This window comes from Canis lupus, chromosome 6 (assembly GCF_011100685.1).
Source record: "Canis lupus familiaris isolate Mischka breed German Shepherd chromosome 6, alternate assembly UU_Cfam_GSD_1.0, whole genome shotgun sequence".
In the NCBI taxonomy this organism is placed as follows: domain Eukaryota; kingdom Metazoa; phylum Chordata; class Mammalia; order Carnivora; family Canidae; genus Canis; species Canis lupus.
Window position 1 is genome coordinate 7,242,006 of NC_049227.1, and position 17,823 is coordinate 7,259,828.

Below are 17,823 nucleotides of genomic sequence, written 5' to 3' on the forward strand. Positions count from 1 at the left end.
GGGTGGCTCAGTTGGTTAAGCATCTGTCATGATCCTGGGGTTGTGGGACTGAACCCTGCATCAGGCTCCCTGATCAGCAGGGAGCCTGCTTCAGCCTCTCCCCCTGCTCGTGCTTGTGCTCGATCTCTTTCTCTCAAATAAATAAATAAGATCTTTAAAAATTAAAAAAAGTAAATTAACACAATTCCATTTACTCTGGCATCAGAAGGGATATAATACTTAGGAATAAACTTACTTAACCAAGGAAGTAAAAGCCCTGTACCCTGAGAATTATGAAACATGACTGAAAGAAACAGACAGAAATAAATGGAAAGATATCCTATGCACATAGGAAGACTTGATATTGTTAGGATGTCAGTACTACCTGAAGTATCTAAAGATTTAATGGAATCTTTACTAAATCCCAACAGCATTTCTTGCAGAAATTTAAAAACCCATGCTAAAATTCATATGGAATCACAAGGGACCTCCAAATAGCCAAAACAATCTTGAAAAAAAGAGAACAGCCCTGGAATTCTCGTACTTCCTGATTTCAAATCTCTGAAGTTATTACAAAACTACAGTAATCAAAACAGTGTGGTACTGGCATAAAGATAGACATTGAGACCAAAAGAATAGGATATAACAGCCAAATGGTTTCAACAGGATGCCAAAACCATTCAAAGGAGAAAGGATAGTCTTTTCAACAAATGATGCTGGGGAAACTGGATATCCTTATGCAAGAGTCAAGCTGGACCCCTACCTCACACCATGTGCAAAAATTAACTCAAAATGATTGAAGACCTAACTGTGAGAGCTTACACTATCAAAATCTTAGATGAAAACACAGGAGAAAAGCTTCATAACACTGGATTTGGCAATGATTTCTTGAATAAGACACTAAAAGCTCAGGTAATTTTAAAAATGGACAAATTGGACTACAATACAAATACAAATAACACACTTGTATGCATCAAAAGATATAATCAACAGAGTGAAAAGGCAACCACAGAATGGGAGAAAATAACTCCCAAATCATGTATCTGATTTATATCCAGGTGTTAGTATGAAGAATATAGAAAGAGCTCCTAAAACTAAACAAAACCCCCTGAACAACCCAATTAAAAAATAGGCAAAGAGCCTGAATAGTCATTTCTCCAAAGAAGTAACATGAATGGTCAATAAGTACATGAAAATATTTTCTCAACATCACTAATTATTAGGAAAATGCAAATCAAAACTATAATGAGATACCACCTCACACCCATTAAGATAGTTATTATATATATATATAAACAGAACACAGCAAGCTTTGGCAACAATTTAGAGGAATTGGAACCCTTGTGTACTGTTAGTGGGAGTATAAAATGGTGTAGCCACTGTGGAAAAGCAGTATGGAGATCCCTCAAAAAATTAAAAATACCAAAAAAAACTTTAAAAAAAAAAATTAAATTAAAATTAAAAAATTAAAATTACCATATGATCCAGCAACTCCACTTAAGGGTATCTACCCAAAATTTGAAAACAGAGTCTTGAAGAGATATTGATACACCCATATTTGTAGCAGCATCATTCACAATACTTAAAACATGGAGGCAACCCAAGTTTCCATCAACGGATGAATAGAAAAAGAAAATGTGGCATATATACACAATGGACTCTTATTCTATCTTTGGAAAGAAGGAAATTCTGACACACACTACAACATGGATGAACCTTAGGGACATTATCAGAAATGAAATAAGCCAGTCAACAAAAGGACAAATACTGTGTGATCCACTGATGTGAGGTACCTAGAGTAGTTGAAATCATAGAGACTGGGAGTAGAATGGTGGTTGCAGGGCTTGAGGGAGAGGAGAATGAGGAGTCGGTGTTTAATAAGTATCGAGTTTCAGTTTTACAAGATGAAAAGAGTTATGGGGATATATGATGGTGATAGCTGTACAACACTAGAAAGTATTTAATACCACTGAACTGTAAACTTTAAAAAAAAAATGGTTAAGGGGCACCTGGATGGCTCAATCGGTTCAGCAGCCAACTCTTGGTTTTGGCTCAGGTCATGATCTTAGGGCTGTAATATCAAGCCCCATGTCAGGCCCCATGTGGGCTTAGCATGGAGTCTGCTTGAGATTCTGTCTCCCTCTGCCCTTCCCCCCGCTTGCACATGCTCTCTCTTTCTGCAAAATAAATAAGATCTTTTAAAAATGGTTAAGACAGTAAATATAATGTGTATTTTAACACAATAAAGAGGAAAAACTATAATGAGATACCACTTCATACCCATTAGGATGACTACTATTTAATAAAAAAACAACAACAACAGAAAATACAAGTATTGGCAAGGATGTGGAGAAACTGGAACCCTGGTGCTCTGTTGGTGGGAATTTAAAATAGTGTAGCTGCCATGGAAAACAGTATAGTGATTACTCAAAAAAGTAAAAATAGAATTACCATATGATCCAACAATTCCACTCTGGGTTTATACCCAAAATAACTGAAAGCAGATGGCCAGTGGAGCTTGTGTTTCTGGGTTCAATAGGACAGCAGTGAAATAAGAAATAGTTCTTAACTGGCTATATCGTCCCAGGGCTCAGTAAAAGCAGACAAAGATGCCTATCTTCCAGTCTTCCCCTAACAAAAGGTGTATTTGCAGACTTTTAAAGCTGCTCTCTCACAGTCAGGCTTCCAATCAGCCTGAACCCAGGTGTAGACTGAGATCCTCCCCCTTTAGGAAACTGACAGGTCTTGAAACCCTCTAATACTGACCACCACTAAAAACAAAGCAGGCTGCTTGGAAAATCGAAAAGGTTTGAGAGAAAACCAAGAACTAGTAAAGAGTTGAACCATAAGGTTCATTTCCTACACCAGACCACTCCTTCAGAACTGGGAAAGGTGGCTGTTTTCCCTAATGCACAGAAATAAACAGTCAGGGAAAGGAAAAAACAAGAATACATTGCAAATGAAAGAAAAAGCTAAAACCTCATGAAAACATCTTAATGAGGACACCTGGGTGGCTGAGTGGTTGAAGCATCTGCCTTTGGCTCAGGTTGTGATCCCGGGGTCCTGGGATCAAGTCTTCCATTGGGCTCCCTGCAGATAGACTGCTTCTCCCTCTGCTTATGATAAATAAAATAAAATCATGAATAAATAAATAAAATTTATTCATAGGAGACACAGAAAGAGAGGCAGAGACAGAGACATAGGCAGAGGGAGAAGGAGGCTCCCCGCCGGGAGCCCAAGGCTGGACTCCATCCCAGACCTCGGGATCATGACCTGAGCCGAAGGCAGGCGCTCAACTACTGAGCCACCCAGATGTCCCTAGAAAAAATTCTTAATAAAATGGGGACAAGTGATTTAACTGATAAAGAGTTCATGTCATAAAGATGCTCACTAAGGTCAGGAGAACAATGCATGAACAAAGTGAGATTTCCAACTAAGAGACAGAAAACATCAGAATACCAAACAAATCGTAGAGCTGAGAAATACAATAACTGAGCTGAAAAAATATAACATTAAGGATTCAACCACAGACTAACAAAATGGAAGAAAGGATCTGTGGACTCAAAGACCGTGCAGAGGAACAGAAAAGAAAGAAAGAGAAAGAAAGAAAGAAAGAAAGAAAGAAAGAAAGAAAGAAAGAAAAGAAGAAAGAAAGAAAGAAGAAAGAAAGAAAGAAAGAAATAAAGAAAGAAAGAAGAAAGAAAAGAAAGAAGAAAGCCCTCCCTCACATCCCTCCGCCCTCCCGCCCTCCCTCCCCTCCCTCCCCCCCCTCCGCCCCTCGCTCCCTTCCCTCCCGCCCTCCCTCCCTCCCTCCTCCCTCCCTCCCCCTCCTCCTTAATCCTTCCTTCTCCTCCTCCTTCCCTCCCTTCCCTCCGATCCCTCCTCCTCCCCTCCTCTCCTCCTCCTCCCTTCACCTCCTGGTCCTTCCTTCCTCCTCCTTCCTTCCTCCTTCTCCTTCCTTCCTTCCTTCTTCCTCGCTGCCTTCCTGTCCCTCCGTTCCCCCCCCTCCCTACTACCCGATCCCCCCCCCTCCCTCCCTCCCTTCCGCCCTCCCCCCCCCCCTCCCTCCCCACTCCCTCCCTCCATCCCTCCCTCCCCCCCCCGCCCTCCCTCCCCCCACTCCCCGCCCCTCAAATCCCCGACCCGCCAACACCAGTGAGCATACCTTAAGGGACTTACGGGCACTATCAGAAGGATCAATGTTAGCATTACAGGCATCCCATAAGGACCAGAAGGAGAAAGGGACAGAAAACTTATTTGAAGAAATAACACTGAATATGCCCCTAACCTGGAAAAGGAAATAGATAACCAGAGCCCAGAGAATTCAAAAAAAAGATGCACCCAAAGAGATCCACACCAAGACCTATCACAATTAAACTGTCAAAAGTTAAAGACAAGGAGGGAATCTTAAAAGCAATGAGGGAAAACAACTCGGTACCCTCAAGGGAAGCCCTGTTAGACTCTCAGCAGATTTTCAGCAACATTGCAGACCAGAAAGAAGTGACATGATATATTCAAAGTGCTGAAAGAGAAAAACTGCCAACCAAGAATACTCCACAGAGCATAGCAGTCCTTCAGAATTGAAGGAGAGATAGAGTTTTCCAGGTAATCAAGAGTTGACAGAGTTCATCACCTCTAGACTAGCTTTACAAGAAATGTTACAGGGACTTAAGCTGAATCGAAATAGCACTAATTAGTATCAGGAAAAGAGGAAAACATAGGGGCACTTGAGTGGCTCAGCAGTTGAGCATCTGTCTTTGGCTCAGGTCATGATCCTGGGGTCCTGGGATCGAGTCCCACATCAGGCTCCCTGCAGGGAGCCTGCTTCTCCCTCTGCCTATGTCTCTGCCTCTCTGTGTCTCTCATGAATAAATAAATAAAATCTTTTAAAAAATTGGAAAACAGGCAAATATAAATATCACCAGCAAAGTAAAATTCAGAATAATATAATGTAAAGGTGGTAAGTTCACTTATAAATCTAGCATGAAGGTTAAAAAACAAAAATAGTACAAATTACTGAAACTACAATAATTCATTAAAGATATAAAAGAGAAAGATGTGACTTATGATGTCAAAACCATAAAACATTGGGGAAGGGGGTAGTAAAGATGTAGAGCTCTAGACTGTGTTCAAACTTAAGTTGTTATTGGGTGCCTGGGTGGCTCAGTCAGTTAAGTGTCTGCCTTCAGCCCAGGTCATGATCCCAAAGTCTTGGGATTCAGTCCCGTTGGACTCTCTGTTCAGCAGGGAGACTGCTTCTTCCTCTCCCTCTGCTCTTCCACCTGCTTGTGCTCTTTTTTTCTATCAAATAAATAAAATCTAAAAACAAAAAGAAACCCAAAAACTTAAGTTGTTAGCAACTGAAGTCAGACTGTTCTACGTTGTTTTATGTAAGCCTCATGGTAACCACAGAGCAAAAACCTATCATAGATACACAAAAAATAAAGAGAAAGGAATAAGCATTCCACTATGGGTAATCATCAAATCACAAAGGAATAAAGCAAGAGAAGGAAAAAAGGAATTATAAAAATAGCCAAAAAACAGTTAATAAAATGGTGGTAAGTCCATACTTATAAATAATTGCCTTAAATGTAAATGGACTAAATTCTCCATTCAAAACACAGAGTGGCTAAATGGATTTAAAAGAAAGAGGAAGAACAATCTATATGCTGCCTAAGAAATTCACTTCAGATGTTCAGACATACACAGACTTAAAGTGAAGGGACAGCAAAAGATACTCTGCAAATGGAAACCAGAAGAAAGCGGGGGCTGCTATACTTATATCAGACAAAATAGATTTTAAGACAAAAACTCTAATAAGAGACAAAGAAGGTCATTATGTAATGATAAAGGAGTCAATGCAACAAGGGGATGAAAACTTTGTAAATATTTATGCACCCAACATAGGAGTACCTAAATACATAAAGCAAATATTAACAGACCTAAAAAGAGAAATAGACAGCAATATAAGAGTGGAGGACTTTTTTTTAGCACTTTATTTATTTTTTAAAAGATTTTATTTTAAAAAAAAGATTTTATTTATTTATTCATGAAAGACAGAGAGAGACAGAGACATTAGGGAGCCTGATCCAGGACTCGATCCCAGGACCCCGGGATCATGGCCTGAGCTAAAGGCAGAAGCTCAACTACTGAGCTATCCAGGTGCCCTAATAATAGGGGACTTTAATTCCCCTACTTTCATCAACAGATAAGATCATCCAGACAGAAAATCAATAAGGAAACACTAGCCTTAAATGACACAATAGCCAGATGGACTTAACAGACATTTACAGAACATTCCATCCCAAAATAGCAGAATATACATTCTTCTCAAGTGCACATGGAACATCCTCCAGGACAGATCACATATTAGGCCACAAAACAAATAATAATAAATTTGATAAGATAAAATATTATCAAGCATCTTTTCTGACCACAATGGTATAAAACTGGAAAGCAATTACAAGAAAAAATTAGGATATGCACAAATATATGGAGATTACTGAACAACCCATGGGTCAATGAAGAATTAAAAGATAAATCAAAAATATCTTGAGGGGCATTTGGCTGGCTCATTCGGTGAAGCATATGACTCTTGATATCAGCATTGTAGGTTCAAGCCCCACACTGGTTTCAGAAATTACTTAGAAATAAAATCTTAAAAAGAAAGAAGGAAGGAAGGAAGTTGGGAGGGAAGGAAGAAAGAAAGGAAGGCAGGCAAGCAAGCAAGCAGGCAAGCCAACCCACCCTAGGTCTCCATCAAAAAACCGTTAGGACTAATAAACAAATTCAATAAAGTTGCAGTATACAATATCAATACATAAAAATCAGGTACGCTTCTATGCACTAATAATGAACTACCAGAAAGAGAAATTAAGAGAACAGTCCCATTTACAATTGCATCAAAAAGAATAAAATAAATTTACCAGGGGTAAATTTAGCCAAGGAGGTGAAAACCTGTACGCTGAAAACTGTAAGACATTGATAAAAGAAACTGAAGAAGACACAAATACATAGAAAGATACTCCATGTTCATGGATTGGAAGTATTAATAGTGTTAAAATGTTTATACTACCCAAAGCAAGCTACAGATTCGACACAATCCCTGTCAAAATTCCCATGGAAGGGCAGCCCCAGTGGCTCAGTGGTTTAGCACCGCCTTCAGCCCAGGGTGTGATCCTGGAGACCTGGGATCGAGTCCCACGTCAGGCTCCCTGCATGAAGCCTGCTTCTCCCTCTGCCTGTGTCTCTGCCTCTCTCTTTCTCTCTATGTCTCTCATGAATAAATAAATAAAAACTTAAAAAAAAATCCCATGGAAGTTTTCACAGAAGTAGAACAATCAATCCTAAAATTTGTACAGAACCATAAGACCCTCAGATAACTAAAGCAATCTTGAGAAAAAAGAAAAAGCTAGAGGCATCACATCCTGATTTCAAACCATATTACAAACCTACAATAATCAAAGCAGGATGGGGTTGGCATAAAAATATACACATAGATCAATGTAACAAAACACTCTAGAAATAAACCCACACATATATTTTCAATTAATTTATGACAAAGGAAACAAGAATATACAACAGGTAAAGGACAGTCTCTTCAATAAGTGGCATTGGGAAAGCTGGACAGCCATATCCAAAATAGTGAAACTGGATCATGTCTTACTCCATACACAAAATAAATTAACTCAAAATAACTTAAAATAAATTAAAGGTTTGAATCTAAGACCTGAAACCATTATGCTCCTAGAAGAAATCATATCCAGTAAGCTCCCTGATATCAGTCTTGGTGATAATATTTTGGATTTGATACCAGGCCCAGATGGGCTCACAGTGAATGAATACTACATACAACAGAATATGATTCAGCCTCTAAAAGCAAGGCAATTTGAACATATGTTATAATATGAATGAGCCTTGAGGACATTCTGCTCGGTGAAATAAGCCAGTCACACAAAAGAACAAATACTGTATGATTCCACTTATATGAGGTACCTAGTGTAGTCAAATTTATAGACACAGAAAGTAGCTGCCAGGAACAGGGGAGAAAGGAGAATGGGGAGTTGCTATTTAATGAATATAGTGTTTCAGTTTTGCAGGATGAAAAGGGTTTTGGGTGGGGGGTGGGTACACTTGGGTAGCTCAGTGGTTGAGCATCTGCCTTCGGCTCATGGTATGATCCCAGGGTCCTGGGATCGAGGCCCGCTCTGGGCTCCCCTCAGGGAGCCTGTTTCTCCTTCTGCCAATGTCTCTGCCTCTCTCCGTGTCTCTCATAAAGAAATTTTAAAAATCTTAAAAAAAAAAAAAAAGGAAAGAAAGAAAAGGATTCTGGAGATTGGTTGCACAACAATGTAAATGTATTTAATGCTGCTGAACTGTATACTTAAAAATGACAGAGATGGTAAATTTTGTGTTATGTGTATTTTGCCATTATATATATGAAAAAAAAATCGGTGGTACCCCAGGCACAGCTATGTAGTTCTAAAGTTTACTAAGTCCTGGTCAGATTGGGCCCTTAAGGACAAACCATAACCATAGCTCCCCACGCTCACTGCTCACAACCCATTTTTCCAGCCCACAAAGTATCTGCTGGGACTCACAGCAAACACCAGTGGGATAGAAGGATGAAGGGTCATGGCCGGATACCTCTTGTTAAGGGGCAGCAGCAAGCACACACCCATCCTTCAGACTGCTCCCCTCCTGCTGCCTTAGGGCCCTGTGAAAAGCCCAGATTCTGAACCGGGGTCATGTGGCTTTGGATTCCAGCTCTGCTACTTAAAGCTGTGGGGCCGTGGGCAAGTTAGTCAGCCTCTATGAGCCTCCTGCAGGATGGAAATAACAGCATGCCATGGGGTCACTGTGTTTTCATTACACATAAAGTACTCATAACCGCAAGCGGGAAGCACTCCACCAATGTTAGCTGTTATAATGCCGCAGGAGTTGGTTTGTTGTTGTTTTTTTTTTCCTCTGAAGATCTTTACAGGATAAAGTTACTCCTTGTACTTTAAAGGAACAGAAATAGATTTCTTAAGGGCTTGCTGGCTCTAGGAGCCCATACAACCTCGTACCAAAGTTTTGAAAGCTTACGACAGGCAGGATGGCCCTGGGGCACCAGGTTATTCCCAGTTCACTCCTCAACTTCCCACTCCTGGTCTTGGTATTGCCTGAGGAACTGAGTGAGGACCATAAGTCCCAGGTAGCAGTATATTGCTCAAGAGTGGCCCACACCCTTTTTTGCCAGTCCTATGGGCTCTGACTACCACCACTAAGCTGACAACAGCGAGGGGCACAGCTTCCCGAATGCACTGAGGAGGACCCCAGGATCACACAGACAACAAGGAGGAAGGAACATCTCTCTGGACCCCAGGCAGCAGCCGAGCAGAGCCCAGGTCAACCTCTGTCAACAATCCAGGGCATTGCTTGTTAGCAAGAAAATCGAACCACCACACCGGACTTGGCCTGGAAAGGACCCAGCAAGGTCACAGTGGCAGTCCTTCCTGTCTACAGCTCTATTTATCAAGAGTTATCTAGATGGCATCTCAGGGCACAATGCCCAGCAACAGGACTTCCCTGTACATAAGACAAAGATCGCTGCCCCAGGATGGGAGCCCCAGGGTTTTTCCTGAGAGCAAGGGCTGGCTGGTCCTCGAGGGCCCAAGCACCTGTCTGCCCACTGATCAGGACAGCCACACCCAGATGGGCTGGAGTTGTGCAGGGGTGAGTAAAGGTCAGGGGGCAGACCTGCATGGGCCCTCACTGCTGGAAAACTCAGAGGAACCAGATGGGGTTCCTCTTTCTTTGTTCTCCCCCAGCCTTGGCTCTGGAAGCAGCTGCGATATTTGCCTGTGATATGAACCAAGAGAAGACTGTGACTTGCTGGTCAGGGCCAGGAAGCACCCCTAAATATCAGAGTTGCGAGGCTGTCGATCTTTTTTGAGCCCAGACCTTACTGTGAGCAATCAAGAAGCCAGGGAGCACAATGGGCCCCATCCAAACTCCAGGGGAGCTCATGTCCTAGAACTTCCTCTGCAGGCAGTAAGCTCAGCCTGCCTCCTGCCAGCTCCAGGTCTTCTCTACATTCCAGCTCAACAAGGCAGAGAAGAAGAGGCCCCTTGCAAGCCAGAGCCTCTTCCTGGGGAGGTGGCTGGAGAGCATCTCTACAGGAACAACAGCACAGGTGTCCTTCCCCAGATTTATCAGCAACATCACTCCCTCCCCCCAGCACACACCAAAATACTCCAACAGGCAAGGATCCCTGACAATTCAACTCTTGAGGGGTGAGAAAACAGGGCTCTGGGCCTGTGATTCTGCCCTTAGATGCTTTTCTTTTTAAATATACACAACAGAAAACATACCATTTCAACGGTGTTTGGATATACAATGGCATTAAGTACATTCGCCATATTGGGTAACCATCACCACCATCCACCTCCAGAAGTTTTTTCCATTTTCCCAAACCAAAGCTCCATCAAACAACTCCTCATTCCCACTGTCCCCTTCCCTGGGCACACACCATGTTACCTCCCAAGTCTGTGAATCTGATGAGTCTGGGGACCTCGTATAAGTAGAATCATACAGTTACTTGTCCTTCTGTGACTGGCTTATTCCACTCATCATAATGTCTTCCAGGTTCATCTGTGTGGCAGCAGGTATCAAAATGCCCTTCCCTTTTAAGGCTGAGTAATATTACACTGTGGATAGACCATTCATTTAATATCCCTCCGTCAATGGACACTTGGGTTGCTCCCACCTTTTGGCTATTGTGAACAACATTTCTATTAATGAACATAGCTCTACAAACACCTGAGCCCTTGCTTCCATTCCCTTTGGGGATGTACCTGGTAGAATTGCTGGCCATCCAAGACTCTTTCTAGCTTGCAATTTCACCCCCAAAGAGCACGTGCGGTCAATATCCAAAACCACTGGCAATGGGCTCTGACCATGGTCCTTCTCTGACCCTCAAGCACAATCCTGGAGGTACATGGGAGCTTTTTCTGGTCCCACCAAAGACCTCGGAAGTCACGCCCAAGCTGTGCCTCCTCTTAGGGCAAGCTGCCATCTCCTACCTAGTGCAGGGACAAGGTGCTGCCCTTGGCATCTGGAGCCCTGGTTTCACAGGGTTTGTGGCAACAGGTCCCTGCCCTCTTTGTCAGTCTGGGTAAAGGGAGCAAGTGCCCTGGGAATCCTGCTGGGGCTGCAGTTCCCTGGCTCCAAGCAATAGCCAAAACGTACCTCCCTTGGAGAAGCCTGACGAAGGCTGGTAGAGGATGTGCGGATGGTGCTGCTGGCAATGGCCTTCCCCAGCTTGAGCCCCTGGTGACTGTCCCATATTCCCAGGTCCCAGACCTCTAACGTACAGTCTCAGCCTCTGACCCAGACCCTTGGGACCTTGCCCTTGTGTGTGGTATGCTGGGTCAAGCCCTGGACTTAGAGCTCTCTTTCCAGTCCCTTCTCTTCCCAACCCCCACCCCCAGTTGGGGCCCCCTTCCTCCCTGGTCCAGGTCTGACCCTGTCTACTGCACGTAGCTGCAGTCTGACCCTCGCCTGGGGAATGCATACCTTCAAGGTCTGCTCATTCCAGTGTATGAGGAAGGCCAAGATGGCTGCACAGCTGCGACTGATGCCCAGTGTGGAAAAGACCAGGATGACCGAGCCTAGCTGGAGATGAATTTCTGCAAGATGAAGGTAGGTGTGGGTGTGAGGTGCTATAAGCTGACCAGTTTCAGTAGGCCCAGGGCCCAGGAGTGAGTTTGGACCCATCACACACCATGGCCTCAGCTAGTCATGTGACCTCTCTAGGACACTGTTTTGTCACCTGGTAAATGAGGACACTAGACCTAAGGGGCACTTCAAGAGAATCACACTGGGTGTTTAGCTTTATCATGCAAAGGCCTTTTCTTGGCTCTCCAGGCTTCCAGCCCAGGAAGCTCTGCTACCCGTTGGCCTCTCTGGGTGGAATGAAAGGATAGTCCCCCCCACCACCACCACCACCCAGGGCACTTGGGTGCTGATGGAGACACTGCAGCCTGGGTGTGAATCCTGGCTCTGCCACTCACAAACTGTGGGGCCTGAGCATGTTATTCTAAGTCACAATTCCATAATCTAGAAAACAAGGCAATAGTAGACTATCTACCTCATAAGATTTTGTGCTGGGCTTTAGCCCAGCACCTGGCACAGAGATGTCACCTATCAACACTTAATAATGCTCTTGAAGCTGGGTCTTGCCCAGTGAGGGGTGGGGAGGAAATCTAAGCTGGCATCCTAGGCTAATCCAGTAACCCCCAAGAATGGGAGATAAAATATCAAACGTGATATCACAGACTATCAGCTCTGGAGGAGGACCTCAAGATGATGAAGGCCAAGTGTCTCATCATATAGATAAGGAAACAGAAGCACAGAGCAGTTAAGGCCTGCCCCAGAGCCACCGAGCAAGTAAGGGCTGGGGAGGGGCTCTTGGTGCCACAGGTCTCTGCCATCCCATGGTGGGACGTGTGGATAGTTGCAATCTCAGATACTAGTCAAGTTATAGTTGCCACCTCCAAGGCAAATAAGGGATGTTTGGGCGGACACATCATTCTCCAGCCCCTGTGCAGCAATGGAGCTGTACACTGCAGTGTGGAGCAGGTGGTCCTGGGGTGGGGCCCCTGACCCTGCTCAACCTCACTCTCTCCAGCCATCTGGCTCTAACCCCGGAATGACTGAAGATTCTACCTTCAATGAGCGGTCACTGACATGTGTGGTAGGACAGCCAGAAGGGCATTGCACACACACTGGGAGGATCAAGGAGACAGAGCTGGGAGGGTTCTAGAGTTTTCCTTCCACCCCACCGTGCTGACCAGACAGGAATGCCCGGATGGCACACAATTCACCTCCGAGTCCCCAGAGCTCAGCCCAGAGCAGGCCTCCCTGGACATCTGTACCACACAGTGGACTAGCACACCTGTTTCCCAACAGGCACAGTGAGACCAGGACTGGGGCTTGACCAGGCCCCAATGGGGCCTAGCAGTCCACCCAGGGTTATAATAGGGGGCATCCAATCTACAATCTGGTGCTCTTATTTGGCCCCATGTCCCCCAAAGCAAACATGTGGCTGTCCACACTGCTGAGGGCTCCTGAGAGGTGAGCTTGTCCTGGGCCTTGGCTGGGCCCTGTCCTTCCTCTCCTCACAATCAGGAAGAGGCATGCGGACAAGGTGCATAGCCCCTCTGGACCCTGGGCACAGGCCAGTTGCTGCCTGGCCCCTGATGGCTCCTTACCCAGGAAGTGACAGAGGTGCCGTAAAAAGGGGAAAATGTTGGCTTCCAGGGAATCTTCTATCTTGATGTGTAGAAGGTTGTCATCATCGTTTATGAAACTGAACAGAAAAAAAAAAAAAAAAGAAAGAAACTGAACAGAAAGAAAGCACAGGTAGTCAGGCAGACTCACCCACAGCCCCACTGGAGTGGTCCTCATGTACGGCAGCAGGATTGCAGGGAAGGGATGCTGAGCTAGCATCACAGAGAGGTGGGCAAATAACTGAGCCTGTCTCAGAAAACAAGCATCTGCCTTATAGGGGTGTCATGTAGATTAAGTCACTTGACCTATTAAAGCATTTGGCAGTCTGCTTGGCACATAGTAAACACTCGATAAATGTGACATCATTATTATTAACCTGTTGCAGAAAGTCAAATGAGGATGGGAGGGAATATGTAAAGCGCTTGGAGAATAAGCCTGCTATGTTAAATGGAGAGAGCCAGGGAAGTGAGATGGAGAGTGGTGGGCTAGCTATTTGAGATGGGGTAGTCAGGGGAGGCTTTGAGCAGAGAATTAAAGGAGGTGGCGGAACAAGCCAGGCAGCTATCTAGGGGAAAGAAGGTTCTGGGTAAGGGAGAACACAAGGGCAAAGGTGCTGAGAGGCAGTATGTTTAGTGGACTTGAGAAACAACAGAGAGATCAGAGTGGCTAGAACTTCACAGACAAGGGAGAGACAGGAGGGAGAGGAGGTGTGTGGCATGTTGAATGAGAGGATGCCTGCAAGGAGCTTGCAGAATGTGTGGCATGTAGTAAGTACTTGGGCAATGTTATTTGTGAAGACGGGGCTACTGGTGACACTCAGGGGCACGCAGACTACCGTGGCATGCAGAAAGCTATAGTAGATTTAGAAACAAAAACAGTCTGGTTTAGTTTCAGCAAATACAAGCACAATTCCCATCCATCCATCTGTCCACCCACTATCCATCCATCCATCCATCCATCCATCCATCCATCCATCCATCCATCCACCCAACCACCCACTCACCCATCTGTCTGTCCATTCATCTGTCCATCCATCCATCCATCCATCCATCCATCCATCCATCCATCCATATACCCACCCATCCATCCATTCATCCATCCACCCACCCACGTCTGTCCATCTGTCCATCCATCCATCCACCCACCTATCCATCCACCTATCTACCAATCCATCCATCTTTCCCCCCAATCTATCCCTCTCTCCCTCCCCCATCTATCCATCCATCCATCTATTCATTCTTTCCTCACTCACTCAATCCCTATTGTGTGCCAAACTTTAGGCTGGACCCTAGTGGACACAAGCTGAATCAAATAGGGCCAGCCTCTCCCAGTTTCAAGGAGCTCCCAGTCTGATGGGGGAGGCAGATACAGAAACAAATAGCCCCAATCCAATCAGCTAGGTTTGGGGATAAAGACCTGCATGTGATACTGGAGAAGAAGGGCAGGGAGAAATTGAGGGAGCTGGGGAAAGCTTCATAATGTAGGAGGAATCTAGATAGAGAAGGTGGAGGGATACAAGGTTACTATATAAAAATCAACTGTATTTCTATATACTAGCAATAATAATCAGAAATTGAGATTTCAAAAATGCCATTTATAACCACCTCAACAATATTAAGTACTTAGGAAGAAATCTGACACAAGATGTACAAGACCTATACACTGGAAACTATAAAGCATTTTCTAGAAAAATGAAAGACAAAGGAAATGGAGGGATGGACCATGCTCATGACCAGGAGACTCAACGTTAGTAAGATGTCAGTTCTCCCCAAATTGGCCTATGGATTCAATTCTATCCCAATCAAAATTCCAGCAGGCTTTTTGTAGAAAATGACAAGGTGATTCCAAAACTTACTGGAAATGCAAAGGAGACAACTTTGAAAAAGAACAAAATCACAGAACTAGCTCTACCTGATTTCATGATTAATTATAAAGCTACAATAGGCAAGAGTATGGAATTGATAGAAAGAAAAACACAGACCAACGAAAAAGAATCAAGAATCCAGTTATAATACCATACACATATGGCCAACTGGTTTCCAACAAAGGTATCTAATCCATCAACAGGAAAAGGATCATCTTTTTTCTCAACAAACAATGGCTTCCATATGCAAAACAATGAACTTTGCTCTACATCTGACACCATATGTGAGAATTATTTCAAAATGGATCACTATTAAAGTTAAAATTATAAAACTTTTATCAGAAAATATAGGAGAAAATCTGTCAAAATTTAAGTGTCTAAATATGCATGGGTCTGCTTGGACTCTATTCTGCTCCATTGGTGTATTCTAACTGCACTAATATCACAATGCCTTTCTTGTTACTGTTTCTTACCACTTGGTATCTGGTCAAGCAAGTTTCTCATCTCAGGTTCTTTGATATTCAGCTATTTTTGCCCTTTGCACTTCCATATAAGTTTTATTTTTTTTATTTTTATTTTTTTTAAAGATTTTATTTATTTATTCCTGAGAGACAGAGAGAGAGAGAGAGAGAGAAGCAGAGACATAGGCAGAGGGAGAAGCAGGCTCCATGCAGGGAGCCCGATGTGGGACTCGATCCCAGGACTCCAGGATCACGCCCTGGGCCAAAGGCAGGCGCTAAACCACTGAGCCACCCAGGGATCCCCCCATATAAGTTTTAGAATTACTCTAAAATCTATTGGAATTTTATTGGCATTACACTGCACCTGTAGATCAATTGGACAAGAATCAAGATCTTTACAAAATAGATGCTTTTTTTTTTTTTTTTTTTAAAGATTTATTTATCCAAGAGAGGGAGCACAAGATGGAGGAGGAACAGAGAGAGAGGGAGAAGCAGACTTCCCCCTGAGCAGGGACCCCACATGGGGCTCCATCCCAGGACCCTAGGATCAGGACATGAGCCAAAGGCAGATGCTTAACCAACTGAGCCACCCAGGTGCCCCCAAAATGGATGCTTCTAATCTATAACCACAGTATATCTTCTGTTTATTCCAGTAATTTATTTTTTTAAGATTTTATTTATTTATTTGAGAGAGAGACAGAGATAGAGATAGCAACCAAGATAGCACAAGTGGGGAAAAAAGGGAGAAGCAGACTCCCTGCTGAGCAGGGAGCAGGTTGTATGGCTCAGTCTCAGGACCCTGGGATCATGACCTGAGCCAAAGGTAGCCACTTAATCAACTGAGCCATCCAGAGGCCCCAGATTTATTAGTTGTTTGTTTGTTTTTTTTTAACTACTTTGACTTTCTCAATCCTCTCTATTTCATTGTTTCTGGTTCAATAATCTGCTTCTACTATTCCTTCTTCTCCTAGTTTGCTGTTCCATTGGTCAGTCCTTAACTGCTTAACTAGTTGATTTTTAGCCTTTCTTCTTTTTAATAGATATATTTAAGGCTGTAAATTTCTCTTTGCCCACAGCTTAACTGCATTCCACAAGTTTTAACACATTATATCTTTATTATTATGTAGTTGAAAATATTTTATAATTTCCATCATGAGTTCTTCTTTAATCCATGCTATTTAAATTTTTATTTCTTTTTTTTAAAATAGGCATCTTTTTCTTGTTTTCTTTTATTTTTTTTTTTAAGATTTTATTTATTTATTCATGAGAGACACAGAGAGAGACAGAGAGAGAGAGAGGCAGAGACACAGGCAGAGGGAGAAGCAGGTCCCATGCAGGGAGCCTGACATGGGACTCGATCCCAGGTCTCCAGGATCACGCCCTGGGCTGAAGTCGGCGCTAAACTGCTGAGACACCCGAACTGCCCTAAAATTTATTTCTAGGGGCACCTGGGTGGCTCAGTCAGTTGAGTGTCCAACTCCTGATCTCAACTCAGGTCTTGATCTCAGGGTTGTGAGTTCAAGCCCCACACTGGGCTCCATGCCCAGCACGGAGCATACTTAAATAAATAAATAAAAATAAAAATCTGTTTCTAAGTTTCCAATAATTTTCTGATTATATCTTTAAGTTATTGCTTTGTACATTGATTCCATAGTGGTTGAAAGGCAACTCTATGTGATTTTAAATCTCCTAAAATTGGTTGAGTCTTGCTGTATGGACTATAATATTGTCAAGTTTTATAAATGCTCCTTCTATGTAAGCTTTTTAAAAAGATTTTATCTATCTATCTGTCTATCTATATATCTGTCTGAGAGAGAGCACAAGCTAGCGTGAGCAGGGGGGTGGAGTGGAGGGAGAGAAGACCACTCCTCACTGAGACAGCCTGACCCAGGTCTTGAACTTATGACCCCGAGATCATGACTGAAACCAAAATCAAAAGTGGATGCCCAACTGCCTGAACCACCTGGTGTCCCCCTCCATGTAAACTTTTTTAAAAATACAGATTCAGCAGCTGCGTTAGCAGCTGCGGGGTGCCATTTTTCTGTATCTTTTCTGAAGATAATTTAAGTTTTTTTCTTTTCTAGTCCGTTAATATGGCAAATTACATTGATCTTCTAATGTTAAACTAACCTTATCTTCCTGGGAGAAATACATTTGGTCATGTATATCTCTTTACATATTTTTGGGTCAAACTTGCTAAAATTTTGGATCCTTTTATATAATTTTAGAGTAAATTTTTTAATA

General features: G+C 43.3%; 1 protein-coding gene across 7 annotated transcripts in view; it reads right to left on the reverse strand.

Annotated features, from left to right (window-relative positions):
* STYXL1 (serine/threonine/tyrosine interacting like 1) overlaps window positions 1-17,823 on the reverse strand; it is a 64,767-nt gene that overhangs the window by 1,212 nt on the left and 45,732 nt on the right. For all 7 annotated transcript variants that reach the window (XM_038539155.1, XM_038539154.1, XM_038539152.1 and 4 more), the window contains 2 exons: window positions 13,236-13,333; window positions 11,539-11,651 (listed from right to left, as the gene is read on the reverse strand). In XM_038539155.1, the coding sequence (XP_038395083.1) occupies window positions 11,539-11,651; window positions 13,236-13,333 (211 nt within the window). The remainder of the gene's footprint in view (window positions 1-11,538; window positions 11,652-13,235; window positions 13,334-17,823) is intronic.